General features: G+C 39.5%; 3 protein-coding genes across 14 annotated transcripts in view; all 3 read left to right on the top strand.

Moving 5' to 3' along the window:
- Positions 1-2221, top strand: part of ttyh2l (tweety homolog 2, like) — a 54961-nt gene extending 52740 nt beyond the window's left edge. For both annotated transcript variants that reach the window (XM_053514810.1, XM_053514811.1), the window contains one exon: positions 1296-2221. In XM_053514810.1, the coding sequence (XP_053370785.1) occupies positions 1296-1376 (81 nt within the window). In that variant the 3' untranslated portion in view covers positions 1377-2221. The remainder of the gene's footprint in view (positions 1-1295) is intronic.
- A 4477-nt stretch (positions 2222-6698) lies between these two features.
- On the top strand, positions 6699-11610 carry chmp6a (charged multivesicular body protein 6a). 4 transcript variants are annotated; one of them, XM_053514532.1, is made up of 8 exons: positions 6699-6805; positions 8499-8608; positions 8926-9013; positions 9185-9271; positions 9585-9650; positions 10577-10657; positions 10748-10814; positions 10904-11610. In XM_053514532.1, the coding sequence occupies exons 1-8, from the start codon at positions 6737-6739 to the stop codon at positions 10951-10953; spliced, it is 618 nt and encodes a 205-aa protein (XP_053370507.1). In that variant the 5' UTR covers positions 6699-6736; the 3' UTR covers positions 10954-11610. The 4 variants fall into 4 exon arrangements, with proteins under 4 accessions (XP_053370507.1, XP_053370505.1, XP_053370508.1 ...); XM_053514530.1 differs by having other exon boundaries at positions 10730-10814; XM_053514533.1 differs by having other exon boundaries at positions 6699-6907.
- A 1939-nt stretch (positions 11611-13549) lies between these two features.
- baiap2a (BAR/IMD domain containing adaptor protein 2a) overlaps positions 13550-24935 on the top strand; it is an 84006-nt gene continuing 72620 nt past the window's right edge. For 5 of the 8 annotated variants that reach the window (XR_008365789.1, XM_053514522.1, XM_053514526.1 and 2 more), the window contains exon 1: positions 13551-13810. Coding sequence is in view for 7 of the 8 variants with exons in the window: in XM_053514522.1 (XP_053370497.1) it covers positions 13739-13810 (72 nt within the window). In the remaining variant the exon portion in view is untranslated. Of the gene's footprint in view, positions 13811-24935 lie in introns of all 8 variants that reach the window. The other 3 variants (XM_053514525.1, XM_053514524.1, XM_053514527.1) reach the window with 2 other exon arrangements.

Raw genomic sequence — 24935 nt, 5'->3', positions numbered from 1 at the left:
GTGGGTTAGCCTTGGATGACCATGATCCTGTCACGCTTTTACTGGTATAAAATTCATAATCAATATTGTTCAATTAATTTGGCAGGAGCCTTTATATTGTGGCTGATCGGTATAATATCCAGTCCAGCAGTGCAGTTGTTCATTCCTAATCATCAGTGTGGTTTGCTATTAATTAAACTAGGAGTAGTAAGTATTGTCTCCTCAGTTGTATCAGCTCTGATCTACTGCTGTGTCCTTGTTGTTCAGTGTCATATATCCTAACTGCCACATAAGGTGACCTGGATCATCCCGGATATCTTACAGAGCAAGTGCATGCAAGAGCTTCCAATGCCAACAGCTTGTAGCAAAGTCACAAAGTGTCTGATGCAATATTTAATATGCATACTGTTGTTATACAGCCAGTGTTCCTAGTTTGTTCTGTCTATTTCTTGGAGGCTCATAAAAACTGTGTGACTACAATCAGAGCTGCAGGTGAACTATAACTAACATGAGTGTAATTCCATACACTCCAGGGCTATTATAGTGGGTCTAGAACACAACTTTGTGACTCTGTTGAAAGTTCTTGGTATACATAACACACATGCAATAGATTGTATCCAGATCATTGGACTCTCCCTTTACACCACTGTTCCATGCTTACAGAAAGTGTGTAAGATTTAAGAGTTTGTTCATTTTGTCTCAGAGTTCTTACCAATCACACATCCTCACCTCTCCTCGAACTGCTTATGAAGACATTTCTACTAGCTACTGTTCATATCTTCTATACATGTAATAATAATAATAATAATAAAACTGTAAAGTTGCCTGTATGTACAGTGAAGATATTTGTGAAAAAAAATATTCTGGCAGGATGTAAGATGGTTTTTGGAATTTTTGTCTGTCTGTCTGTTTGTTTGTGCACGCATCATGTAAAAACTACCAAACGAATTTTAATGGGGGTTTCATCTGTGTATTTGACCAAGCTTGAAGTAACGTACGCTTTGTTTCATCGCAATCGGCCCACAGGAAGAGAAGACATGGTACTTAAATAGAAAACCCTTTTGTATCATAAAAACCTTTAAAAAAATTTAGTTCATTCCAAAATTCAACAGATGGTGTTGTACATTTTTTAAAACATGCTTATGAGTGTGCAATTAAATTCCAAGTTGTGGACACATCTAGTTCTGAATCTGACAACACTTCTTCCCCAATGCCTATTCACAAAAATAAATAAAAAATATTTTTATGGCATTTGATGTCAACAGATGGCACCTAATGGAGGTTTTGAGTTTTTTATCTTCTTTCTTCTTTTTCAGTATTCACCCAGCATGAGGAATACCTACCTGTCTATGACTGATGCGCAGACGCGTCACTTTGGAAATGACTACCATATGTAAAGTCTAAGCGTCTGAACACTGAGTGAACCGCAGCCATTTTGGAATGCTGACGGATCACATTAAAATGAGAGTTTTAATAAAATGAATCTACTGAAAGACTTAAGAGACACTTCACACAAAAACCTCTCCATCCGGGCTAGCGCACATCCACCGCCATGTAAATACACCTTTTTGGTCAGTACAGGAAAATATACAGACTGTGAGATGTAAAAACAATGGATTGGATTTGTTATTTAATGCACCCAGTTCTATAAGGAATCTTTAAGTTGTCTTAAATTGTTTAGTGGTGGGGAAAAATGCACACAGGAACAATAACGAAACGATCACCTGACCACTATTCCACAATAAGACACGTTGGTTGCATTTTAAAGAATAAATGGTGCTGCAACCTTTACAGTCATTGGACACAATTGTGACATCTCAGCGCAATGAACTTTGACCTCATCAGTGTTTTCATTCGAATCAGTTAGGAGAGCTGTATTACAGGCCAGGACTGGAACCATGTGTTGAAAGATTTGATTTATTTTTAGACAAAACATCAGGATTGAGTAGCACTCAGTTACTTAATGCAAGTTTAAATCAAAAGCAGTAAATATTTTAGTAAATGTATGCTAATGTATTATGTGAATATGCCTGAACCCGATGTCTTAGCTTGTTTTTTTAGTGCCGGATAGGCATCAGATCTGTATAAGAAGTTTTAAGAAGGCATCACTTACAGAATGACATGCTGAAATAAAATAAAATTGTACTTATGCTATTGAAGATATTTACAGGTAGCCTGAATTCTAACAATGTTTCTTTATAATGTCTTTATTCTCGGATGCTTTTCTATTGTTTATGTTTTGAACCGTTTTGAAAAATGTAAAACTTGATTGAAAATAAATCATTTGTTCGTTAAATTGTAGTTGTGTTGTGTTTCACAGCTTACAGGTAGTTTCCAGTCAAACTCCAACTATTTCCAGGGTGTCATGGGACAGACCACCATGACACAAACTATAGTATATCCTTGGATGATTAATAGCTTACTAGTAATACTAAACAGCTGGTCAGGTTCTTTCAGCATTCTGCTGTTTTTTCTTTTACAATCTGTTGGTTAAATACCTCTTTGACCCAACCTTTCTATTTTTTCTTGACTTGGGACTGGCACTGCATCCAGTGGCTTAGGTTTGGGTATTGGGTGGGGATTGTACTTGGGCCTTCTGCATGGGAGACGAGAAAGCTGCCATTAAGGTTACCAATGCCCAGAAAGTCAAAAAACAAGAAAAGGGTTGCATATTTCCAGATCCGGTAATACATCCTGTGCTAAGAATTTTTATAAAATAGCCATAAAAGAAAAGAAATAATGTATTTAAGATTATAATTAACTTGTATTTAATGTCCAAGTATTTACCAGTATTACTAATACCAGTATTTATACTCACAGTCTACTGTATATCAGTTAGAATAACTAACTTAGCGTTTAGCCAATGTTCGCAATTCAATTAAATTTTATATAGCACTTTTACCAATGGTCATTGTCTCACAGCAGCTTCACAAATATAAAATATTTTTTTTTAAAATGAACATTATAATAATGAGATGAATGAATGATGAATGAAATGTCTCTGATGAGCAAGCCAAGGGTGATGGCGACGGTGGCAAGGAAAAACTCCCTAATAACATCATGTGTGTTGTGCAGGTGAAAGTTCAATATAACAGAAGTTATTTAAATTAACATGAAGTCCAGTTCACCATAGGAATTGGCCTTTGTCTACTGAAGCTGGCACAATCTCTAGATGCCTCGGGATGGGTAGAAAAATACTGAACAGATGGAGAGAATTAGCGTAGTTGCCATTCAGGATCGATGTACTGGAGTATGAGGTTATGGGATGAGTTACAGTACATATCTATGCCAGATTAAAGAGATGCGTCTTGAGTCTACTTTTAAACTGGGAAACTGTGTCTGCTCCCCGAACACTGTCTGGAAGGCTATTCCAAAGCTTTGGAGCTAAATATGAAAAAGCCCTACCCCCTTTTGTAGATTTTGAAATTCTGGGAATTACAAGAAGTCCAGAGTTTTGTAATCTTAACGGGCGTGGTGGATTGTAGCGTATCAGAAGACTGGTTAGGTATGTGGCAATCTTGTGTTACCCCTTACACAATATTAGGTATTAAGTTAGGGATTGCTCTTTGTTTAATGAATTCCATTTTGATATAAGGTTTATTTCTGTATTATCTTTGGTTGCTGAGATATGGCCAGAGTTTGTTTATGAGAAGGGCCTAGGGGAAAAAATGTCAAAATCCTATTTTCAGAATATTTAAATTATGATTCTATTAAGTAGTAAGAAAAAGGGAACTCTAAGCTTCATTGTAAGGCCAGGGTTTCTCTCACTCACTCATCGTCTATACTGCTTTATCCTGTATACAGGGTCGCGGGGGCCTGGATCCTATCCCAGAAACACTTAGGGCACGAGGCGTGGTACACCCTGGACAGGCCAATCCATCGCAATCACACATACTGTACACACACAATCACATTCACACACCGTGGGCAATTTGGGAACGCCAATTAGTGAGAAAACGCACCAAGCTCAGGGAGAACATGCAAACACCAATCAGTGGTGGAAATCAAATCCAAACCCTGGAGGTGCGACGCAACATTGCTAACCACAGAAACCACTGTGCCGCGCAGGATTTCTCTGCTACACCTAAAAATAACTTTCCTTGCAGCACAGGTGGAGTAACCAGCTTGGATATTCCACAATAAAGTTTTTTAAAACAATGTTTAGGAATAACACTTTGTCAGGGCTATTGAAGAATCTGGAACGATATAGGGTGTTTATAAACCTTTACTTCTCCAAACTTTAAAATCGGATAAATTTCCCTTGCTGCACACTATTGGCCATAGCACAAAACTAACCTGTGCGACTTATTACCTGATTGGATATGACAAGTCACATATGGTACAATCACGGTGAGCTGCCTATTTCTATTTTTACTCATTTATCCTGATATCCACCTCCCTGATACACTAACAGTGATGTCTGGTTCTCAACATGGACTTCATGGAGCCCCAGGCCACTGTGCGTTATTGCTACATCGGTGGGAATGACAACTTTTTATAATAAAATTTGTTTGATTTATTAGCAAGATCTTTTAGTTATTGATAGAATTATTATGTTTAGTTGGAATTAGGTTGATTTAATCCAAAATGCATTAATTAAAAAAGAAATAGATCTATAAACAACATTATATGTGTTTTGCTGGGGACAATTTCAGAAAAATAAAGATCTATGACCAACAAAGAGCGAATATTATATGTACACATTTAATTAATGTTCATGAAATACAGTACATCTGTTTGGAGAAGGCCTGGGTTGATTCCCATCTAACGCCAACTGGGCGCAGTGCCGGTCCTAAGCTTGAATGAAATGGCAGAGTTGCATCAGGAAGGGCATCCATTGTAAAACCTATGCCAAGTCTTTGTGCAGATTGGATTGTCCGCTGTGGCGACTCCTTAATAGGAGCACCCGGAAAACTAGTACATATGGATTTTTTTTTAAAATCCCATACTGTATGCGTTTTCTTCCTGACACGATTTTCACAAAGCTAAAAGCAAACAATGTAGAGTTTTAAAGGTGGAACTTTTCACTTTCACCTAACTAAATTAGCTAAATCCCGTTCTCATAGGATAATGCCCCTGTGCACAAAGCAATATCTATGAACTATCTACTACATACAGTAGTTGCCAGGTTTGCAGTGGAAGCCTTGACCTCAACCTGACTGCAAACTTTTGGGATCAACTTCCCCAAGACTTCTTGTCTAACTTCATCTTACTAATGCTCAAGCAGCTGAAGAAGCAAATCCTCACAGCCACGTTTCATAATCTAGCAGAAACTTTCTCATGAGGCTGGAGGCTATTGCAGCAAAGATGGGACTAAATCTGAAATGGAATCTTTTTCTTAAAAAAAAAAAAAAAAAAGCATTTGTGTGATTTGGCCATGTAGTGTGGTTTGAGATCGCCCGCACTAGAGTACTTACATCATTATAATAAGCGGCATTGCAAATGGACACTCATGTCACACACAAAATGTTTTACACTATCATTTTTTCTAGAATAAGCTCAAGATTTTCCCCAAACAACTCACATCTTTATTTTAAAATAAGAATTTTATCAAAATAGAAGATTAATATATTTTTATGTGAACCACCACAGAATCTTGTTACCAAAGCTGACAACTCTTATTCATTGAGTGTGAGTCTCTCATTTTTACCAGCCATACATAGAATTTCTCACACTTTCATATTCTTAGGGGCAACGTCGCCTTGAACCTCCACGGTTCAGGTTCGAATCCCGCCTGTCTGTATCTGTGTTTGCATGTCTAACCCATGCTTGGTGGGTTAGACAGATTAGGCTAATTGCAGTTCCCAAATTCCCTATAGTGTCAGTGTGTGTGTGTGTGTGTCCTGAGATGGATTGATACCCCTTTCAGGGTGTACCTCTCCACATGCCCTATGTGTCCTAAGTTAGAGGTTTTTAAAAATAGCGATACATTGTTTTCTAGATGATTACGGTAGTTTTTAAATTAAAATGAGAGATATTAATCAAGAAAGGAAGGGGCCCCAATGAGAGCGCTTACAGTATGTAGAGGGGCCAGAGTTCTGTGCTGCGCCCCCTGCTGGAGAGTATGTAGCTGGTTTGGCTGGTGGGTAAGGTTGTAGACCCTATTTAATTTGTTTGTGTGAATATTTTAAATGTCAAGATGAAGCAAGTGGAATAAATACAGTAACATGCATCTGTTGTTTCACTGCAGTGCTGGAATATACAGAACCTGAGGCATGCAGGGTAAGGTGGATGGTTAGTGTTAGACAAAATGGCTGGGCATGCGCAGTGGGGGCGTCGTGTGCGCGTGCGCTCTGAAAAAAAAAGTTGGCAGCTCTGAAAACCTTTACTTGACAAAAATATATTTCGAATATACTTAAAAACAGTATTGATTTTACAGCATAGAAATCTACATTTTAAATCGCTATTTAATTGACACAATTTTTCAAAATAAAACAAATATATTATTATTATTATTATTATTATTATTATTATTATAAGACTTTAGCCTTTCCTCCTGCCAGGAAACGGAAATAGTTACATTATAGCGTATTTCATTCTCTCTGGGTGGACTCTGGCGTTTTATCAATGCTCCTGATCTGAGATCAGATTTAATATTAAGTGTGAGCAGTTTTGGGTGGGAATTCTGTTCCTGGATCAGAATTAAAAGGCACCCTCCGTATTCTACGCTGCTACGGTTGCTAGGCGACGTCACTTCCGGTTTGTTGTTGACCAGCAGGTGAACGTTTGAGAGCGGAGCGTGGTTGTGTTTCAGGCGATGGGAAGTGTGTACAGCAGTTTACTGAGAGAGAAAATCATCATTCATTTCTTTCCGAACAAGAGTCAGGTGTGGTAGAAGTGGCGGGGATGTGGGAAAAACCCAATGGGAAACGTTTTCGGCAGAATAGAACGCCCAAGTCGAGTAACAGAGCAGGACCGTGCTATCTTGGTACTGATTGTTTATATTGTGACATTTAGTATGTAATATAACATTTAGTGTGTGTGTGTGTGTGTGTTGGGTAAAGCTAATTAAATAACATACATTTAAAGAGATTAGTGTTGATGGGTGAACAGCTGCATGCACTGGGATAAGTCAGGTGTCCTATTTATCCGGCTCTGGGGTTTAAAGGCGTTGGCTGTGAGGACAGTTAAATAGGGAATGATGAACCACAGGGGCTAATAATTAAGGACAAAGTGCTTTCATGCAACCTAGACTCTTTATTATCCCACAACAGCACACACTTGTGTTTTATTCCACCTATACCTAATCAATGACCCAGCATTCTTTGGTTCTTTGGTTTATTTTTAATCTGCTTCTGTTCTTTTCTTTCCCAGTAAAAAAAACATCTACCTAGATAATTCTGTATTAAATGCTAAGTAGCAGGATGAATAACTTTGATTGGAAATTACCAAAATTGCTGGAGCCTTAGGTGAAAAAATAAGAAGTATCCACAATACTACATAGAGCGTTCAAGTCAAGCACAAGTTAAAGAACTCATTTTATTGCTCTATATAATTCCCTGCTACACTAATGCACTTATCGCAGCGTTTTACTAGCGCTCGAATAGAGTCATGATTTGACTGTCTTATTCACATCTGAACTGCTGACCACCCAGGAACTCCTTTAATTGCCCAAACGTGGAAAGGGCTTGAAGCGAGGTCATGGTTGTACTAGGATATGGCAAAAACTCCCAGCCGAGTTCCTGTAATGTTTAAGTCGTGTTCAGTTCGCACAGACAGATGCATGTCTTCCTCAGCTGGTGACAAATTATCGATAATTTGCTGAATGTTTACAGGAACGTTAGGAACGACTGCAGTTTACTCCATTAGAATGTTGTACTGCAGATAAGAGTTATCACCGTACTTTGCTTAAAGACGTGTGTAAATGTTAGCCGTGTGTACACCATAATTTTATCACAAGTCATGGGTTGACCTCGAACAATGAAGAATAGCTCAAAGTAGTAGGGAAGAAAGTTCTGATGTTACTTTTACTACATAGTTATGCTTGTTTTGATCTCCATTGTCTGTCATGTTATGACATCTGATGAATTAATAAGGTAGGCAGGCACTTTACTACCCACGTTCAAGGAACACAGAACAACAACAGTCAATGTAAAACTGTTCTTACCAGGTGAATGGAAAAAAAGTTTTAACCACTTTCCCTATATAGGACTGCTTGGACCAGCTGAGTACTAGCTTTAAGACGGGTAATTCAGCTAGAACCTGAAGTGACATTTTTTTCTGACTATTTTAGGACACTGAAATTAGATACTCCTTACATACAGTAAATGTTTAGTAGATGTCCTCTCCGTAAGTGCCAGTATTTCAAAGTGCTTAAAACGTTTCATTTAATTTATATGCATTGTTCTTTTTACAAGACGCTGTACATTTTACTACAGAAACAACAATATTGCGAACAAGAGCATTGATATAAACCTTTGGAAAAGTCAATTCCCTACAGTGAATTGGATATAAGACCATGTCGCTTCATTTAAAATCTTACTTTGAGTAACTTTATTTTCCTTTCCCTTTTTTTTAAGCAACTAAAACAGCAACGGGATAAACTGAAGCAGTACCAGAGGAAACTCACTGTTCAACTGGAGAAAGAGAGGCTTCTAGCCAAGCAACTACTAAAGGATGGGAGGAAAGAGTAAGTTAAACGGGGGTTGTTTTATCTTCTCTAATGTAATGTATTGTCTTGATTACAGGCAAACGATAAATCATTTGCTCAGGGAATAAATGGTTTGTGCTACAATAAAATGAAAACAGAATTTAGCCCTTAAAACATTATTGAAAGTGCAAGTAATGCAAATTGTTTTAATATACTGCTTTAATTTTGGCACATTTGAATGTACATTTATCTAACAGCTTCGTTCTGGCTCTAGCTTATATCCCAGCTTATTTGTTTTATTTATCAATATGTTTTAATTGAGGTCCACTGACATTTATTTGCTCTTTGGATTGTAGAAGAGCTCTTCTGCTGCTCAAAAAGAAGCGCTACCAGGATCAGCTTCTGGACAAGACAGAGACCCAGATAAGCAACCTAGAGCGCGTGGTGAGAGACCGTCGTCTTCTTCTCTACTGAGACTGCACTAATGATCCAAATGAGTGACACGCTGAAGAGCACTTTACTCTGTGGACATGTCCTCCTTTTTTTTTTTTTTTCTTTTAAATAGCAGAACACAGTATGTCAAGCTACTAATGTGCATTTCTATTCTCTTTGCAGGTCCAAGATCTTGAATTTGCTCAGATTGAAGTAAAAGTCTTGGAAGGTCTAAAGATCGGCAATGACTGCTTGAAAAAAATGCATGAGGTGAATTGTGGAGCGTTTTTTTTTTAATGCACTTCAACATTATTAATTCTCAAGTAACATGCCTGGTTTTTGGGCAGATATCTCTTGATCCACATTCCAGAAACAAATCTGTGTACTCAGGAAAGATTTGAGTCTGGCAAAGTCTCAGTAGGGTCTCTTGTCTACAGATTAAGTGATTATGCATAACCCAGAATTTTATTTTATTTTATTTTTTTTAAATGCTAAAGTATTTTTCACAGCCATTAGAGACATCATGATGCTCTATTCCTCCTTAAGATATATTTTGCATTTAAAGGATATTTTGTCTCTACAGGCACTGTCCATTGAAGAAATAGAAAGAATAATGGAGGAGACACAGGATGCTGTGGAATATCAGAAGGTTTGGCCCTTTTGTTTGCGATCTCTCTTGAACATTTAAAAATACTTATTACGTTGTAGGAGCTATAATCAGCTGCTCTCTCACCAGTCTCTCACTCTCTTTTCTTTCACTTGAACTAAAAAAGGAATAAATACAGCTTTTAATTTCATTAGGAATTCACAAAGCTCTCTATCTTGGTGAAACGCCTATCTTACAAAAAAAAAGAAAAAAAGGTCACCATAACGTCAATTACACTCATGTTTAATCTGTGTATACGAGCAACATGCTAGAATAAATCACATGTTAGTATGAGAGGTTTAATATAAAACTTGCAGCAGGAGCTACTGTTACAGATAATAATGCAAACATCTGATCAGAATTGAGACAAGATGCTCAAGAGATATAATACTAGTGACAACAATGTGGTACGGTAAGGTGGATAATAAAATGTCCTCTGCATGAACAAATGTAAAACTGGACAATATACCTGTACTAGGTTTGATTTAGCCTTGGGTATGTGTGCATGGAGTTTGGATGTTCTCCCCATGCTTGGTGGGTTTCCTCCAGGTACTCTGGTTTTCCTTCCACAGTCCGAAGATTAGGCTAATTGGCATTCCAAATTGCCCGTAGTGTGTAGGTATGTGGATTGGCTCTGTGTCCCTGTGCCAGCCTTGTGCCCCAAGTCTCCTGGGATAGGCTCCAGGCCCCCTGCAACCCTGTATACAGGATAAAGTGACTACAAGACTACATAAAAAAAAAAAAAAAAAGTCTGGCTCTTTAAAAGCAAAATATGAAGTGAAGACTGTATGTTGTTAATAACGACTGATATAATTATTTTATGTATGGATGTTTACAAACATTACAGTTGATCTCAATATTTTTTTTGGTAATAACAATAGTGTTATGTGATCAGTAATACCATGGCTTTGATGCATCTCTGAATATAGCAAATCGATGAGATGCTGGCAGGCTCCCTGAGCCAGGAGGATGAGGAGGCTGTGCTGGCCGAGCTGGAGGCCATCGCTCAGGTACGCTCCTCTCTACCAAATCAGTTGTCTGTTTATTGTAGGCTGATCCTTTTACTAGCCTGAAATGATCAGATTTCTTCCGTTTTAAAGGATGAAGACGTCAAACTTCCTGAAGTGCCCAACGAGCCCTTGCCGCCAGTGCCCGAGCTAAAAAAGGGTGTGAACAAATGCAGCATTACTTTAAACTGCCAGCATGTGGCTCCCCTCTCACTCTTTCTAACTCTTATGCCCTTGTCTTGTTCTCAGAGAGAAAACCGGCTGAAGTTGAGCAGGATGGAGAGATTCTGTTGGCATAGTTTTGCAGATGACGGTCTTGAGTTACAGATTGATCACATGTTAATCAGCCTCTCGTACGAAGAGGAGAGCATGCCGAAAGCCACGCGATTCTTTCTTGTCAGCTCTTCCCATGACTTTTTCTTACACCTGACTCTGTGTATGCAATGCTTGTACTGACTTTGTTTATTTATTTATGAGGAAGGTAAAAATGTCTGATTTGAACAGAACCACTGAACTTGGACCGAAGTTTGTCAGCTTCGAATCATATTCTTATGAGTCATTTATGATCACAGATTGGCTTGAATTGGTGGCCATAATTATGATAATGATAAAAGATTTTTGCAACTGCTTCCATTTGTGGTTGATAGAAAATGAATTAGACAAGCATTACACACTCGTTTTTTTTTATATAATTATAACCATAAAATGAAGAAACTGAGATTCGAAGAAAATGTTCACAGTGCATGTTGATAAAGTATGACTCTTACTGCATGTTATGTATATGTAAAATTGAACATTTTGTAGATGTCAGTATTAATGTGTGTTTTTATGGGTTCTTACTCAAAATACTACACTTTTATTATATGCCCACCAAGAAATCAATCCCTGAAAGCCTTGTCTAAATGTGTGATACGCCTTTCATGTTTGTATAGCAAGTAAAACCTACTCAGGCTTGACTATCTGACCTGAATATTTTCGCACCCGCTAACCAATGTCCTTGACCAGTAAGCTGCTTTAAATGTTGGTCTTTGCCCAGATCACTGGAGCCAGTATTATCAAATGCACAGATTTGTTATTAAGAAATGATAACTCTGATCTCAAGACCTGAACACACTGCATTGCAGTAACAAAGCTTTATTAAACCAGATTTGAGAACTTGGCTGTTTGGATCAGATGGTACTACATTATACTACTAGCGAAGAAAGCTGTAGGAGGCAAAATAGGTTCATATTCAAATTTCAAGATGTTTGCTGCATAACTTTTATTCTTTGGGGATCCAAAGAATTTGAGAGTGTAGATGAGTTTTCCTTTCAGTTTTCCTAATTTCATTGCTACCATAGCAACAAATAGCAGCATTAAATGTGACTGCATTGATGTTATGCTCTTAGCTGCTAAAGTGTCTCCTGGCAAAAAGAAAAGTCCTTTGATTCTAAAATCTGAGAGGCGTTTAGCGAAACGATTTTGTCTCTCCGGCGTGAAGATCATTTGCAGAGAAATGCAATAAACCTAATCCAGCAGGGATACATGATGAGTGATGGATGATGATTAGCGATTGCACGTACTCCAGCCGCTTTTAATATCATCCATACCCCTGCTTGTTCGTGCAATTATATGATCACTTATGGTAGTAGCATGATGGAGTAATCAAGCTTCATATTAAAACAATATGATAAGCAAGTATTGATCAGGGATTTTCGTACAAAACTCCCAAGTGTTCTCATGAAATTGTGTGAAAAACCAAAGAACATTTAGTCGTGTACAGTACACCTTGTTGTTCAGGGAGGTGATGGAAAGACTATAATCACTCAAATATCCAGTTTTTACAGTTGTGCAGAGAATGGTAGAAGACAATCTTTGGCTGCAGTCTAAAGCTGCATTGGGCACAGGTTCATCAGTTTATTGGCTGCATTTCATTGGCTCCATGCAGGTATTTGCACAACAACAATACAGTAAGTTGAACCTAATCTAATCTAATCAAACTTGGGCAGTTAAACCCTGAACAAAACAACACGATTTAAGGTTCCTAATTGTCACTATACAAATATTGCGAAATTAAAGCAATCCATATTGTGCAACTTAATTTACAATTTTAGTTCAGCATACTGTAGATAATACAAAGTATGTTATCAGTATATATATTAAATGTATATATCTTAAACTCAATTTGTCACTATCTATACCGCTTTATCTTATGTAAAGGGTCCTGGGGGGCACTTAGGGCACTGGGAAGGTTACACCACATTCCATTATAGGGCACACACGCTATTGGGAAAACCAATTAACATATCTCTGGACTGTGGGAGGGAACCGGAGTACCAGGAGGAAACCCAACAAGCATGGAGAGAACATGCAACCTTTATGCACACAGATCTGGAGACACACAGGGACTTGAACTCAGACCCTGGAGGTGCAAGGCCACAGTACTAACCACCGGTCCAGGTTTAGACCAAGCATGTTCAAACCGTGCTTGGTCCAAGTCTAAAGACATGTAGATTAGGCTAATTGGAGTTTCCAAATTGCTTGATATGTGTGTGTGTGTGTGTGTGTGTGTGTCCTGCGATGGATTGTTGTACCCTTCCTAGAGTCCTAAGTCTCCTGGGATAGGCTCCAGGCCCCCCCTGTCTCCCCCCTGTACCCTCAGCAGAATAAACGGTGAGTGAGTGAGTGAGTGAGTTTAAAGCCATTTTTCACTAGAGTTCACTCCCTTAACTTGAACAAACTGCTTAGGTCAATATTCCAGAGCCACCATGGTTGCCATGGTTATTAAACCATTGGAGGGAGGAGCAGGAGGAGGGAGGAGGAGGAGGGGGGCGGGTGTGCGGGATATGAACAGGTACCTTAACGGCACGCCTTGTGGGCGGAGCTAAAACAAGAGGGGGCGTGTTTTCCAGAGTCGGAGAGAGTTGTCTGTTTCAATTACCGCAGCAGCACAGCGCGCGCGCTTCCCAGCTGCAGCTTCTGGAAGGAAAAAAAAAAAAAAAACGACTTTCTGTAGTCATTCCTGAAGCTTTGTATTACTGCGTCTAGGAGACAGTCAAGCCAAGCCGTGTTTGGGATAACCGTCTTCTTTAGAGGACAGTGTTTATGGTTTGGACTGAAGATATCAGCATGTCTCGTACCGACGAGGTCCACCGCGTTACGGAGAATGTCTACAAGGTAAAAACGAGCCGAGGACGAGTTTTATTATTCGTTAGTGAGGGTTTTTACATTTCGTTGACGCGATAAAATGAAATATTTAGCCGTTGAAGTGGTTCGTTTGCAGAGCATGTGCAAACATATGTTCACCTACTAAAGCCCAGGGTTAGAGAAACAGTGTTATTGCTGGGTGTGAGGGGGGAAATCACAGGCGTTAGACTGGACAAACTTGTTAGCATGCAGTGATTTCGAGAGAAAACGCTTTAATTAAGTGGAACATTGTGGTTTTGGTGTGTATTTTACCTTTAGCTGTCTATCTTTTTTAATTTATATATATATATATATATATATATATATATATATATATATGTAAATAATATCTTTTACTTTCTCTGCACACACACATACAGGGAGGTTTAAAGCTCTGTCTTGGCTCCATAGTTGCCCTTGTTTCTCAGGTGCGTTTGAAGCGACCTGCTGTGTTGCAACAGGTTTTTTTTTTAAGCCAACTTTGCCTTAAGGCACTTTCACATCAACTCCATCCACACACACCCTCCCTGTGTCTGCCTGATCCAGTTTGCATTTCTGTTTACCTACACCCTCATATACACATGCACACACGCACAAAATCCCCAAACTTGGTCCTTTCTCTGGATTAAGCCGCAGTCTTGTGACACATAAGCCTGTTAAATGGGGCAACCTGAAGTCCAACACCTAAAACCAGGACAATGGAACTATTCTGAGAGCTGGAGGCCAGGCGCATGTGTCCTGTATCAGGGTGTTGGCTTTTACATTGCAGTGAATGCAAAACACCACCTCAACAGTCTGGGGTTTTCATCAATCACCGTATCATAAAAAAAGAAGAGCATCCGATGTAAAAACCTGTGCCAAGTTGCGTGGAGACCAACAACTACCAAATTATTATTATTTTTGCATCTTTCTATCTGTTCTTTTTCAAGTGGCTAAGAAACACTGAGTTAACGCTGTACCTCAGGGTCATGGCGTATTCCGTGAATGGCACTCTACATCTGTAGCCTTTCTCCACCAACAACCTGAATTATCAGAGCTGTCTGTATCTGCGTCCTGTCGCATAACGATGCCTGTGAAAGTAGGACACGTTCTCAGGAGGTTGCGATGTGGCAAGAACACTACTGCTGACAGAATACCAGCAACAGGTTGAACAATGGAGACATGTCAAGACCTGATTTACCTTGTGTTTAGCAATCATGGTTTGAGCAAAGATTTCAAACGGCTTACCAAAGAAAACTCTGCCTGTTTTTACATTTTTTTTTACTAGGCTAGTTAACGCTCTGATATGCTACCCAGTGCCATGTTTGGTAGCCTGAAAGCTGACTAGGCTAAAAAGTATTGCAGTGATGTATTGTGAGCTAGCTTGGTAATGAGATGTATTCGTATAGAACAATGTTTCCTGAAATTGGGCCAGAAACGATGGATATATCTCCAGGATACGGTGTATCCGTCGCTCGATGTGCCGGCTGGCACTGAGACAAACCCTTTCACCTAATACATTATATATTTATGAAACATTATCAGAACTAGTAAAGCAAAGCTTTAAGATTCAGAACTAATAGAGATTAAGTTTAAGATTTTCATTGTTTAGCTGACCTGCATCATCGTTAGGCAAAAATCAATCACTCATCGTTTATACGGCTTTATACTGTATTCAGGGACATGGGGGACCTGGAGCCTATCACAGGAGACTTAGGGCTCTTTGGTACACCCTGGGCAGGGGGCCAACTTATTGCAGGACACACACTTGCATATTATGACTCACATAATTTGGGAATGCCAGTTAGCCAAATCTGCAGGTCTGGAGGAAACCTTCCAAGCATGGGGAACTTGCAAACTTCTTGCACACAGAGATTGGAATTATAGCTGGCCGAGAATCTAACACAGATTCCCAGATTTGAACCTGGGACCTTCTGAACCGTAGGGCAATGCCTTAACCATTGCACTTTCTACATTCCTAAGTGTTGCTGGTTTGGATAAGTAGGGTCAATTAAAGTTGAACGTTGTATTCTGCTGTCAGCCATCTTGTGCCTCTTCTGAGGTATATAATGCAATAGAATGTGGGATTTGTGGAACGTGTGCTATAGTTACAGCATCAAGTATTAAAAAAGTACAGGTCCAGGATTCTGTGGCCATTAATAAATTCTTTCATTTCTAATTTCTGACTGCTCTTTATTACTTTAATACAACATCAATTTTTTCTTTTCTGCTTATATTGTTGCCAACAGCTTTAGTGGAAAGTAGAGTCTTTTAACATGTCTTTGTTTTTCTTTTAAAAGTTTTTTAGTATTTGGTACATCCCATTTTTACTATAATGACTGTGTGCACTCGAGCTGATGGACAGCACAACTTTATGCTAAAATCTCAATTCAATGTAGATCAAATCCATTGGCAGGTAGTTTGAGCACATGCTTCAGTAGAAGAGATTAGACATGAGGTGAAATCTTTACAAAGCAGTTAACATGGTCGATAGTGCGTGCAGAATCTTTAAGATCTTAATCTTATGAAAAATATTTTTACATAAAACTTGTTTTAAATAAAGAAAGGTCCAAATATTTAATGGGACCTTTCAAACCCATTGTACATATAGATTTGATTTAAACCTGAGGCTCCTTTAGTATGGTACTCTGAAAACCTTGACAAGAAGGCTAACCAAATTAAGCATAGCATGAGTGCGTGGTATGGCTCGGCACAGGCTCGGCAACTACAGAATCATGTGTTTGTCAAGAATTTCAATTATATTTCCATATCAGATGTCGCAAGTCCTTGGGACCTTGTGGCGTTTTTGATCCGACTTATATCCCCCCCCCCCTCCCTTTCTGTTCAGTTGTGCTAAACAGGTCACAGAAGAGCATGAAATTTGGGGGTCATCGGAGAGGGTCCAACGTTCAGGGAACTTCCTGAATAATCACAGGAGAATGACGAACACAGCCCTCAGGCTGCTGAGGTGTGTTCGTGTTTAAACACAGGGTGTGGATGCACCTAAGACTCCGTTATGCACACAAAAACACGGGTGTAAACAAGGCACACCCTGCCTGCGGTTATAGCTGCCACCTAGCTTGTGAAACAACCAGCCACGTGGTAAGGTGTCACAGTCTCCCTGGTTTCTGACTTGAGTTTCTCCGTTCTTGACTTGAGTTGCACTTGCTCACCTTCTGACATAAAGTTGATCATGAGCAAGATTTTTGCATGGTCGACATCAGCATGCTTGAATTTCCAAACTGGATGAGTTTTAGAGCATTGGCACATTAGGTTTCAGAGAACACTTGACCACAAGGTCTGATTCATTGTGATTACTGAGAATACAATTGTTCCACGCTCAGGCACGGATCAAATCGGATATGGACGCCAATCATTTATGAAAACAAAAGTAGAACGCTGTTTAGACGTCACGTCATGTCCCCTTTGAAATCTGTGTTAAATCTCATCCCCTGCCCTACAGTCGTGGCCAAAAGTTTTGAGAATGACACAAATATTAGTTTTCACAAAGTTTGCTGCTAAACTGCTTTTAGATCTTTTTCAGTTGTTTCTGTGATGTACTGAAATATAATTACAAGCACTTCATATGTGTCAAAGGCTTTTATTGACAAATACATGACATTTATGCAAAGAGTCAGTATTTGCAGTGCTGGCCCTTCTTTTTCAGGACCTCTGCAATTTCGACTGGGCATGCTCTCAATCACTTTCTGGGCCAAATCCTGACTGATAGCAACCCATTCTTTCATAATCACTTTTTGGAGTTTGTCAGAATTAGTGGGTTTTTGTTTGTCCACCCGCCTCTTGAGGATTAACCACAAGTTCTTAATGAGATTAGGATCTGGGGAGTTTCCAGGCCATGGACCCAAAATTTCAACATTTTGGACCCAGAGCCACTTAGTTATCACTTTTGCAATATGGCATGGTGCTCCATCGTGCTGGAAAATGCATTGTTTTTCAGCAGTTTGGGGTTGCAAACTGTTGTTGGATTGTTGGAAGAAGTTGCTTTTGGAGGGTGTTTTGGTACCATTCTTTATTCATGGCTGTGTTTTGGGGCAAAATTGTGAGTGAGCCCACTCCCTTGGATGAGAAGCAACCCCACACATGAATGGTCTCAGGATGCTTTACTGTTGGCATGACACAGGACTGATGGTAGCGCTCACCTTTTCTTCTCTGCACAAGCCTTTTTCCAGATGCCCCGAACAATCGGAAAGAGGCTTCATCGGAGAATATGACTTTGCCCCAGTCCGCAGCAGTCCATTTACCATACTTTCCACAGAAGATCAATCTGTCCCTGATGTTTTTTTTGGAGAGAAGTGGCTTCTTTGCTGCCCTTCTTGACACCAGGCCATCTTACAAAAGTCTTTGCCTCACTGTGCGTGCAGATGCGCTCACACCTGCCTGCTGCCATTCCTGGGCAAGCTCTGCATTGGTGGCACTCCGATCCCGCAGCTGAATCCCCTTTAGGGGACGATCCTGGCGCTTGCTGGAATTCCTTGGATGCCCTGAAGCCTTCTTAACAAGAATTGAACCTCTTTCCTTGAAGTTCTTGATGATCCTATAAATTGTTGATTTAAGTGCAATCTTAGTAGCCACAATATCCTTGCCTGTGAAGCCATTTTTATGCAACGCAATAATGGCTGCACGCGTTTCTTTGCTGGTCACCATGGTTAACGATGGAAGAACAATGATTTCAAGCATCACCCTCCTTTTAACATGTCAAGTCTGCCATTCTAACCCAATCAGCCTGACATAATGATCTCCAACACTTGTGCATTGGAGTTTCTCCAACATTTTTACCTGAGTTAACAAGACGATTACTGAAATTATCTCAGCAGGTCCTTTAAAGACAGCAATGAAATGCAATGGAAAGGTTTTTTCGGGATTAAGTTAATTTTTATGGCAAAGAAGGACTATGCAATTCATCTGATCACACTTCATAACATTCTGGAGTATATGCAAATTGCTATTATAAAAACTTAAGCAGCAACTTTTTCAATTTCCAATATTTATGTAATTCTCAAAACCTTTGGCCATGATTGTGCACAGCCTTAGCTGACAAAGTAGAGAGACAGCAAGAGTGTTACTCTTGACATTTACACAAATTAAGTAGTTGCATACTGACACCTACTGTATCGGAGAGCGTAAAAATGTAAGTGTAGCCAAAAACGGAGCACATAAACAACGTGAATGCTGTCGAGCGGGGAAGTGGAGGAGAAGGAGCAATCGGTCCTAGGCACAATGCAAATGAATCGTGCCTAATGTGAAAACGCCCTTAGCATTTGTGTAAGGTAACATGTGATAGGACAGTATTTTTTTTTCTTTTACCCAATAGGAGCCAATCATAGTCCATCTGTCAACCGAGTGTAAAATAGGGCAGTTCTATGGTTAAGAATATTAGTGTCATTTGTACACATTGTGACCTGCAGGCCTTCACAGGCTTGTTCTGTACATCACTAAGAGTTGTGTTTTAGAATTGTGCTACACAATTTGTTGCCCTGTGTCTTTAGGTATGGTCGCTTGGGTATGCTCCTATCTTTAGCATGCTACTTGTTGCCATGCTTTTCATGCGATTCTCTACAGAAATATACAACGCTAGCCAGAAAGGAAATCTGTGTATGAAATGCAGCGAAGCTCGAGCTTAAAACATGTACCTTCATCCTTTCCACTGCTTATGGCCATGTTGCCTTTCCTTCTATTTTACATAAATGTAATCGCTTACTGTCTTCCCTCACTTTGGGTATCAAACATTTGCTTTTACATAATGCAAATTTCCCCTGTTTCAGACATTTTAAGGCTGAATTAACATTGGATCATTGGATGAAACAACCGATATGCGGTAAAGCAGGACAGGTTTGTTGTTAGACAAGCTTAAAGGGTGTGGCCTGGCTGTTGGTGGGAATTTTTTTCATTGGGTGTATTAATTAGCTTGAACATATGCTAGACCAGTTTTGGAAAATCATTCATGCAAAGTGACAAAACTGCAGAACAGTGATATGCAGCATGAAAACAGTTATTGCTTTTACAAAAACATTTAAATGTTTCATCAGTTATGCCTTAAATGACAGAGGTAATAATAATAATAATAAATAATAATAATACTAATAAAAAGCATTACAGTTGTTATAGGTGGAAAATTTCTACTTTTCTGTTGCGGCCACAACCTGATGCTTCATCACCAAAGACAAAAGCTTGGTTCCCACTTTCACAATTTTTGCTACAAATTGCTATGAATTCACAAATTATCCTGAGTCATGCAGTCGTACTGTAATCATGACTCGCAGGGGTGTGTTTCAGGGACCTATAGAGATTTGAGGCAAAGCTGCACCTTTTTATGACTCTTTGGACTGCCGTGGAACCGCTGCATGTACCAGTCAAAAGTCTGGACACAAGCTTGGATTTTTTTTCTTCATTCTAAAACAATTTTAAAATATACATACAATCCTAAAACTATGAAATAACGCTTAGTTGTCATTTTAAGACATGAAGGTCAGGCTGTTCTGAAATAGTTCTTGCAAGAATCCATCAAGCACCATGATGAAAGTGGCTCTCATGTAGACCTTCCCAGGAAAGCAAGACCAAAACGTACCACTGCTGCAGAGTTACCAGCCTGAGAAATCATCAATTAGCAAACTGCACCTCAGATTAGAGCTGTTATGAAGGCTTTACAGAGCATGAATAGCAGACGCATCTCAATATCAACTGTTTAAAGGAGATTGTTGCATATTTTGGACGCCTTCAGCATTGTTTTACAATGTAGAAAGAAATAAAACCAGAAAAGATCATGGGATTAGTAGGTGTGTCCAAATGTTTGACGGGTAGTGCATTTGTGGTGAATCATGGGTATTTATAGCTGTCCAGGGGTTTATGGAAACCCATAGAGAAGAACAAGAGCTAAACATGAACTGAGGGAATAGAACTGCAAAAGCAGCACCAAAGACCAAAAGCATGCAGTATCCAGTGGATTGCCATGACACTTCTGCAACATCTAGAGCATGCTATGACTTGCTATGGCAGCCACCATGGTGTTATGTGGCGGTAAGAAGTTAATAAGCACCAGGATTGTGTCTCTATGGTTGTTGTCGTTTTCTCAGCGGACTCTCAAAGCACATTGTAAAACTGTTTGAAAGTAATTATTATCTGTGGACTTACCATACCAAATCTTCAACTTTTGTGTGCCTTTACCTAGCTCGCCTCATTTTCCCACTTAGCACTGTTATAGCGCTTAATAAGCTAGGTGTGGAAAATGACTGAACACAGAGAGTGATGGAGCCACAACATGCCGCGGGGTTTTTAAACCCATCTCATTCTTAGCCAAAATCATAAACATGAGAAGAGGGCAGCCTGACATGTCTTTGTAAAGTCGTAGCACTTATTTTCCATAGTCAGTCTGGCTTCATATAATTTGTTCATAATACTTTAAACTTCTTTTTGGATTCCTAAGCACAATCTTAAAGCATTACTGTATGTCCATCGCTGTGAGTGCCATTTACAGTACATCCCCTTGCCTTTTTCAAATGACAGTGCTTGCCCAACCTTCCATTATGTACGACTGTATTATTAATTCATATTTGGACTGTTCATTAAAAAAAAAAAAACTTGGATTGCATTGAGGACTTGCTTGATTGGAATGCTGCCTACTGCACGTAGTAGGCCCCCCCATTCACAGTCTCTCTCGTTTTAATGATAGAGTTTATTTGGAAATACTCCCAGATTAAGGAAGGGGAAATATTACCTTGAATCCTGCTATTGGTTGGCAGCTCGGAGTTGTCTACCTAGGCATTATAAAGGGTGTGTGTGTGTGGATAAACACTACCTGGTTGCCATGCACTGGGCAGGGTGTGACTTGTTAGGTTATCGGTTGGGAAAAATAACTCTTGAGGAAAAAATAAGGGGAGGGGGGGTGTCTCTGACACCTTTCCTGGGGAGTCCGCCATAGACGGGTTTGCCTGTTTGCGTATTGGCATCCGGTATGTATCCCAAGGTGGAAAATACCAGGTGTGGCTCTGGTTTCGCACATACCAAACCTGTGATGTTGCCCTCAAACACTCTGTCTTTCAAGTTTAAACTCCTCTCCGTTGTACAGTTCCGCTTGCGGTGACTTCATAATCTCTCTATTAGGTTATTTAGATTTTTTGGAGATGCACTATTAGTTATCATCACCATTGGGTGATTTTAGTAGTTTTTTTTTTTTTTATGAGAACTGTGTCGCAGTGTAGATACGGTGAAATCTAGACAGGTGGTTTCTTAGCAACTACATGCTATTATGTGTTTCTGTCACTCTCGTGTCATATGAGAGAGAGAGCGAGGAAAAGAGAGAAAGAGAGACGGGGGCGGGAAGAGATAGGCGATGTGGAGGAGGGCTTTATGAAGGAATTCAGAATAAACAGCGAGAGTGGTTTTAAAATGCCTTAGAGGCTAAACCATAAACTCTGCTTTTATCTCAAAAGGCTTTCTGTGAGCGAGAGGTCTTTTATGTCCACTGTAATTACCCTCTCTTGACAACTTTGACTTACAAGGCATTTACCGTTATACATCGGCAAGTTTGCTCGTTCCCGATTTACCATAATGTTAATTTAAATGATAAATATGACTTCCGCAACTTTGTGTTTTTTTTTTTTGTTTGTTTTTTTTAAAAAGCTGAGGCAAAAAAAAGGTGCATGTTCATTACCTGCTTCCTGATGGTTTGTTGCAGAAGTGTGTCTCGTGAAGTGGGTTTTATCAGTGGAGGCACCGTTCAAATCCATACACCCACGTTCTCTCCGAATCTGAGGGTGGATGGCTTGGAGCCACTGCTGTGTCTTATTGTCAGTGTTCTCTCTCTCTTTCTCTTGTTCTCACTCTCTGTAAAAAAAAAAAAAATCCTTTAAAATGAAACACGACAAGCTTATAAACTAATCTCACAAAGCAATAAGAAATCCGGCTCAGCGAAGCTCAACTTTACATCATAGTTCTGTGGGATATTGATGAAAACGATAATCAGAATTGTTGTGCAGAACTCATTTCTTGGAGAATTGTTTGTGTTTTCTTTCTTTTTTTCTTTCCCTCGCTCAGATTTCATAACCCTTTCCTGAGCGCCATTAGAATGTCGATCGTGTGTAAACAAACTCGCCAGCAAACACGCAGCTGAAAAATAAACGGAGGGTTTAAAATTAACGCGCCAAATTCGATAATTACTTGCAACACAATTATCTAAGGTCATCAGTCGTTTAATTAAATATTTAATTAAAGAAACAGGATATTGTGTGAAAGTAATACCTGTGTGAAATTAAAAGTACTTTGCTGACGTTTTTTTTTCCATGACTTGAGTCTGATCTGTGGTTGAGTCTGTGAGTGCCAGGGCAAAGTGGGATGTCGACGGTGGCCTTTGCGAAGAGAAGCGAGTGTGGGAGCAAAACAGAGAGAGAGTGAGAAAGCGAGGGTGGGGAGAGCATTTCTCCATGCTTGTGGAAATGGCCTGTAATTGCTACGTGGGGCTGTGGGCCTGTAATTAACCAGAGAAGAGGAGCTGGAACGGAGGGGCAGGCAGCTCTGCACCCAGCATGTCGATGGTCACCTCTTCTGTCCGCTGTCATTTTTGAAACATTGCATAGAAATGTGTTTAGATTAGGAAAGTGAAATAAAGTCTTTAAAGAAGGGTCTCTGTACCCCGTCATCAAAAGGATCCACAGGTGTGTGGACAGGGTTGAGAGTCTGTTCTTAGGAGTCTTCTCAATACCATAACAAGCTTTATATATATTTTTTTTCTTATCAACTAGAGCTTGGCAATGTGACAGTGTAATATAAATAATGTTATGCATCTCAAAATGTAACTCTTGGTCATTTGTTGTGGTATATGATGAATGACTGTTGCTATGGTATAGGACAATATAAAAGGGTCAAAGTGGTTATATATTTAGAGCTACACAGAATTGAGATAATGTATATATATATTTTTGTTGGGTACAACAAAACCATGGGTGGTGTTGTATAGCTACAGTTGCAGTCAGAAGTATATATACGTTCATCATGGACATGATGGGGAAGAACGATTTTACAGTACAATAGAAGAAAACCACAAGAAATCTTGATGAAAATGAAAAATGTTTCATTTATTTTGGGCTTTCGGGAAATTCCAAAAACACTGGGTCAAAACTGTACATACAGGGCTAGAAATATACAGCCAGTCAGAATATTAATTCAGCTGTGATGAAGTATTTATCATTTATTATTATTTTTTTAAAATAAATTTGCCAAGCCAATGCTTCTCAACTTTGTTAGTGATGGTTGATAGTTGAAGTTTCCTTGACTGCGCCATTGGATGGACCAACCCACAATAAAGGAGCCCAGTGCAGATCTGCGAAAGATGATGAAATGAGCCATTTCTAAACAACTGCAGGTTTCAAGCTCAGACAATTCTAAATAGTTCAAATTATAGCCACTTTGATTCTAGTTTTGGAAAAAAAGGACTGGAAAAAAGGCTCAAACTATCACTCTGAGCTGAAAAGAAAACAGGATCGGATGGCACAGACCTAACATCAACTGGAAGCTACTAGAACACCACTATTGCTGTCTACATTTAACCAGCCTGTAATATCGCTAAGGACTAAGGGCTGAAAAAAAGTCCCTGCTCCAAAAATCATCATGTTCAAGCTCGACTAAAGTTTGCAGTGGGCCATATGGCCAAAGAAAAAAAGATTTGACCAGCAGTATGCTTGGAGGTGTAAAGGTGAAGCATTTCACCCCTGGTACACTGTACCAACCGTTAAGCATAGTGGTGGAGGCATCATTCGTTGGGGCTGTTTTTTTTTTCTTTTTTTTTTCTGGTGCATCGATTGCAGTAGATGAAAAATATATTCATAACTTTAAAACCCACAAAATTGGGTGATTAACAGGACAGTGACTGCAAATACACATGAAAGCTGGTTATGTAGGTGTGTGTGTGTGTGTGTGTGTGTGTGTGTGTGTGTATATATATATATATATATATATATATTGTAGTGGAGATGAGTGGTACCCGGTGGGGTTTTCCGTTGTTGTAGTCCATCTGCCTCAAGCTTGTGCGTGTTGTGGCGTCACAAATGCCTTGCTGCATACCTCGGTTGTAACGTGTGATTATTTCTGCCAAAGTTGCTGTTCTATCAGCTTGAATCAGTCGGCC

Source organism: Clarias gariepinus, chromosome 16 (assembly GCF_024256425.1).
Source record: "Clarias gariepinus isolate MV-2021 ecotype Netherlands chromosome 16, CGAR_prim_01v2, whole genome shotgun sequence".
In the NCBI taxonomy this organism is placed as follows: domain Eukaryota; kingdom Metazoa; phylum Chordata; class Actinopteri; order Siluriformes; family Clariidae; genus Clarias; species Clarias gariepinus.
The sequence above is the reverse complement of the archived record's forward strand: the minus strand, read 5'-3'. Positions and strand labels throughout refer to the sequence as shown.

Excerpts from the sequence above, each read along its gene's own strand:
- chmp6a (XM_053514530.1), top strand. The coding sequence starts at position 6,737 with ATGGGAAGTGTGTACAGCAGTTTACTGAGAGAGAAAATCATCATTCAT. Across the intron at positions 10,658-10,729 it reads AGCTGGAGGCCATCGCTCAG|ATTTCTTCCGTTTTAAAGGA; the intron begins GTACGCTCCTCT and ends TGAAATGATCAG. Across the intron at positions 10,815-10,903 it reads AGTGCCCGAGCTAAAAAAGG|AGAGAAAACCGGCTGAAGTT; the intron begins GTGTGAACAAAT and ends TCTTGTTCTCAG.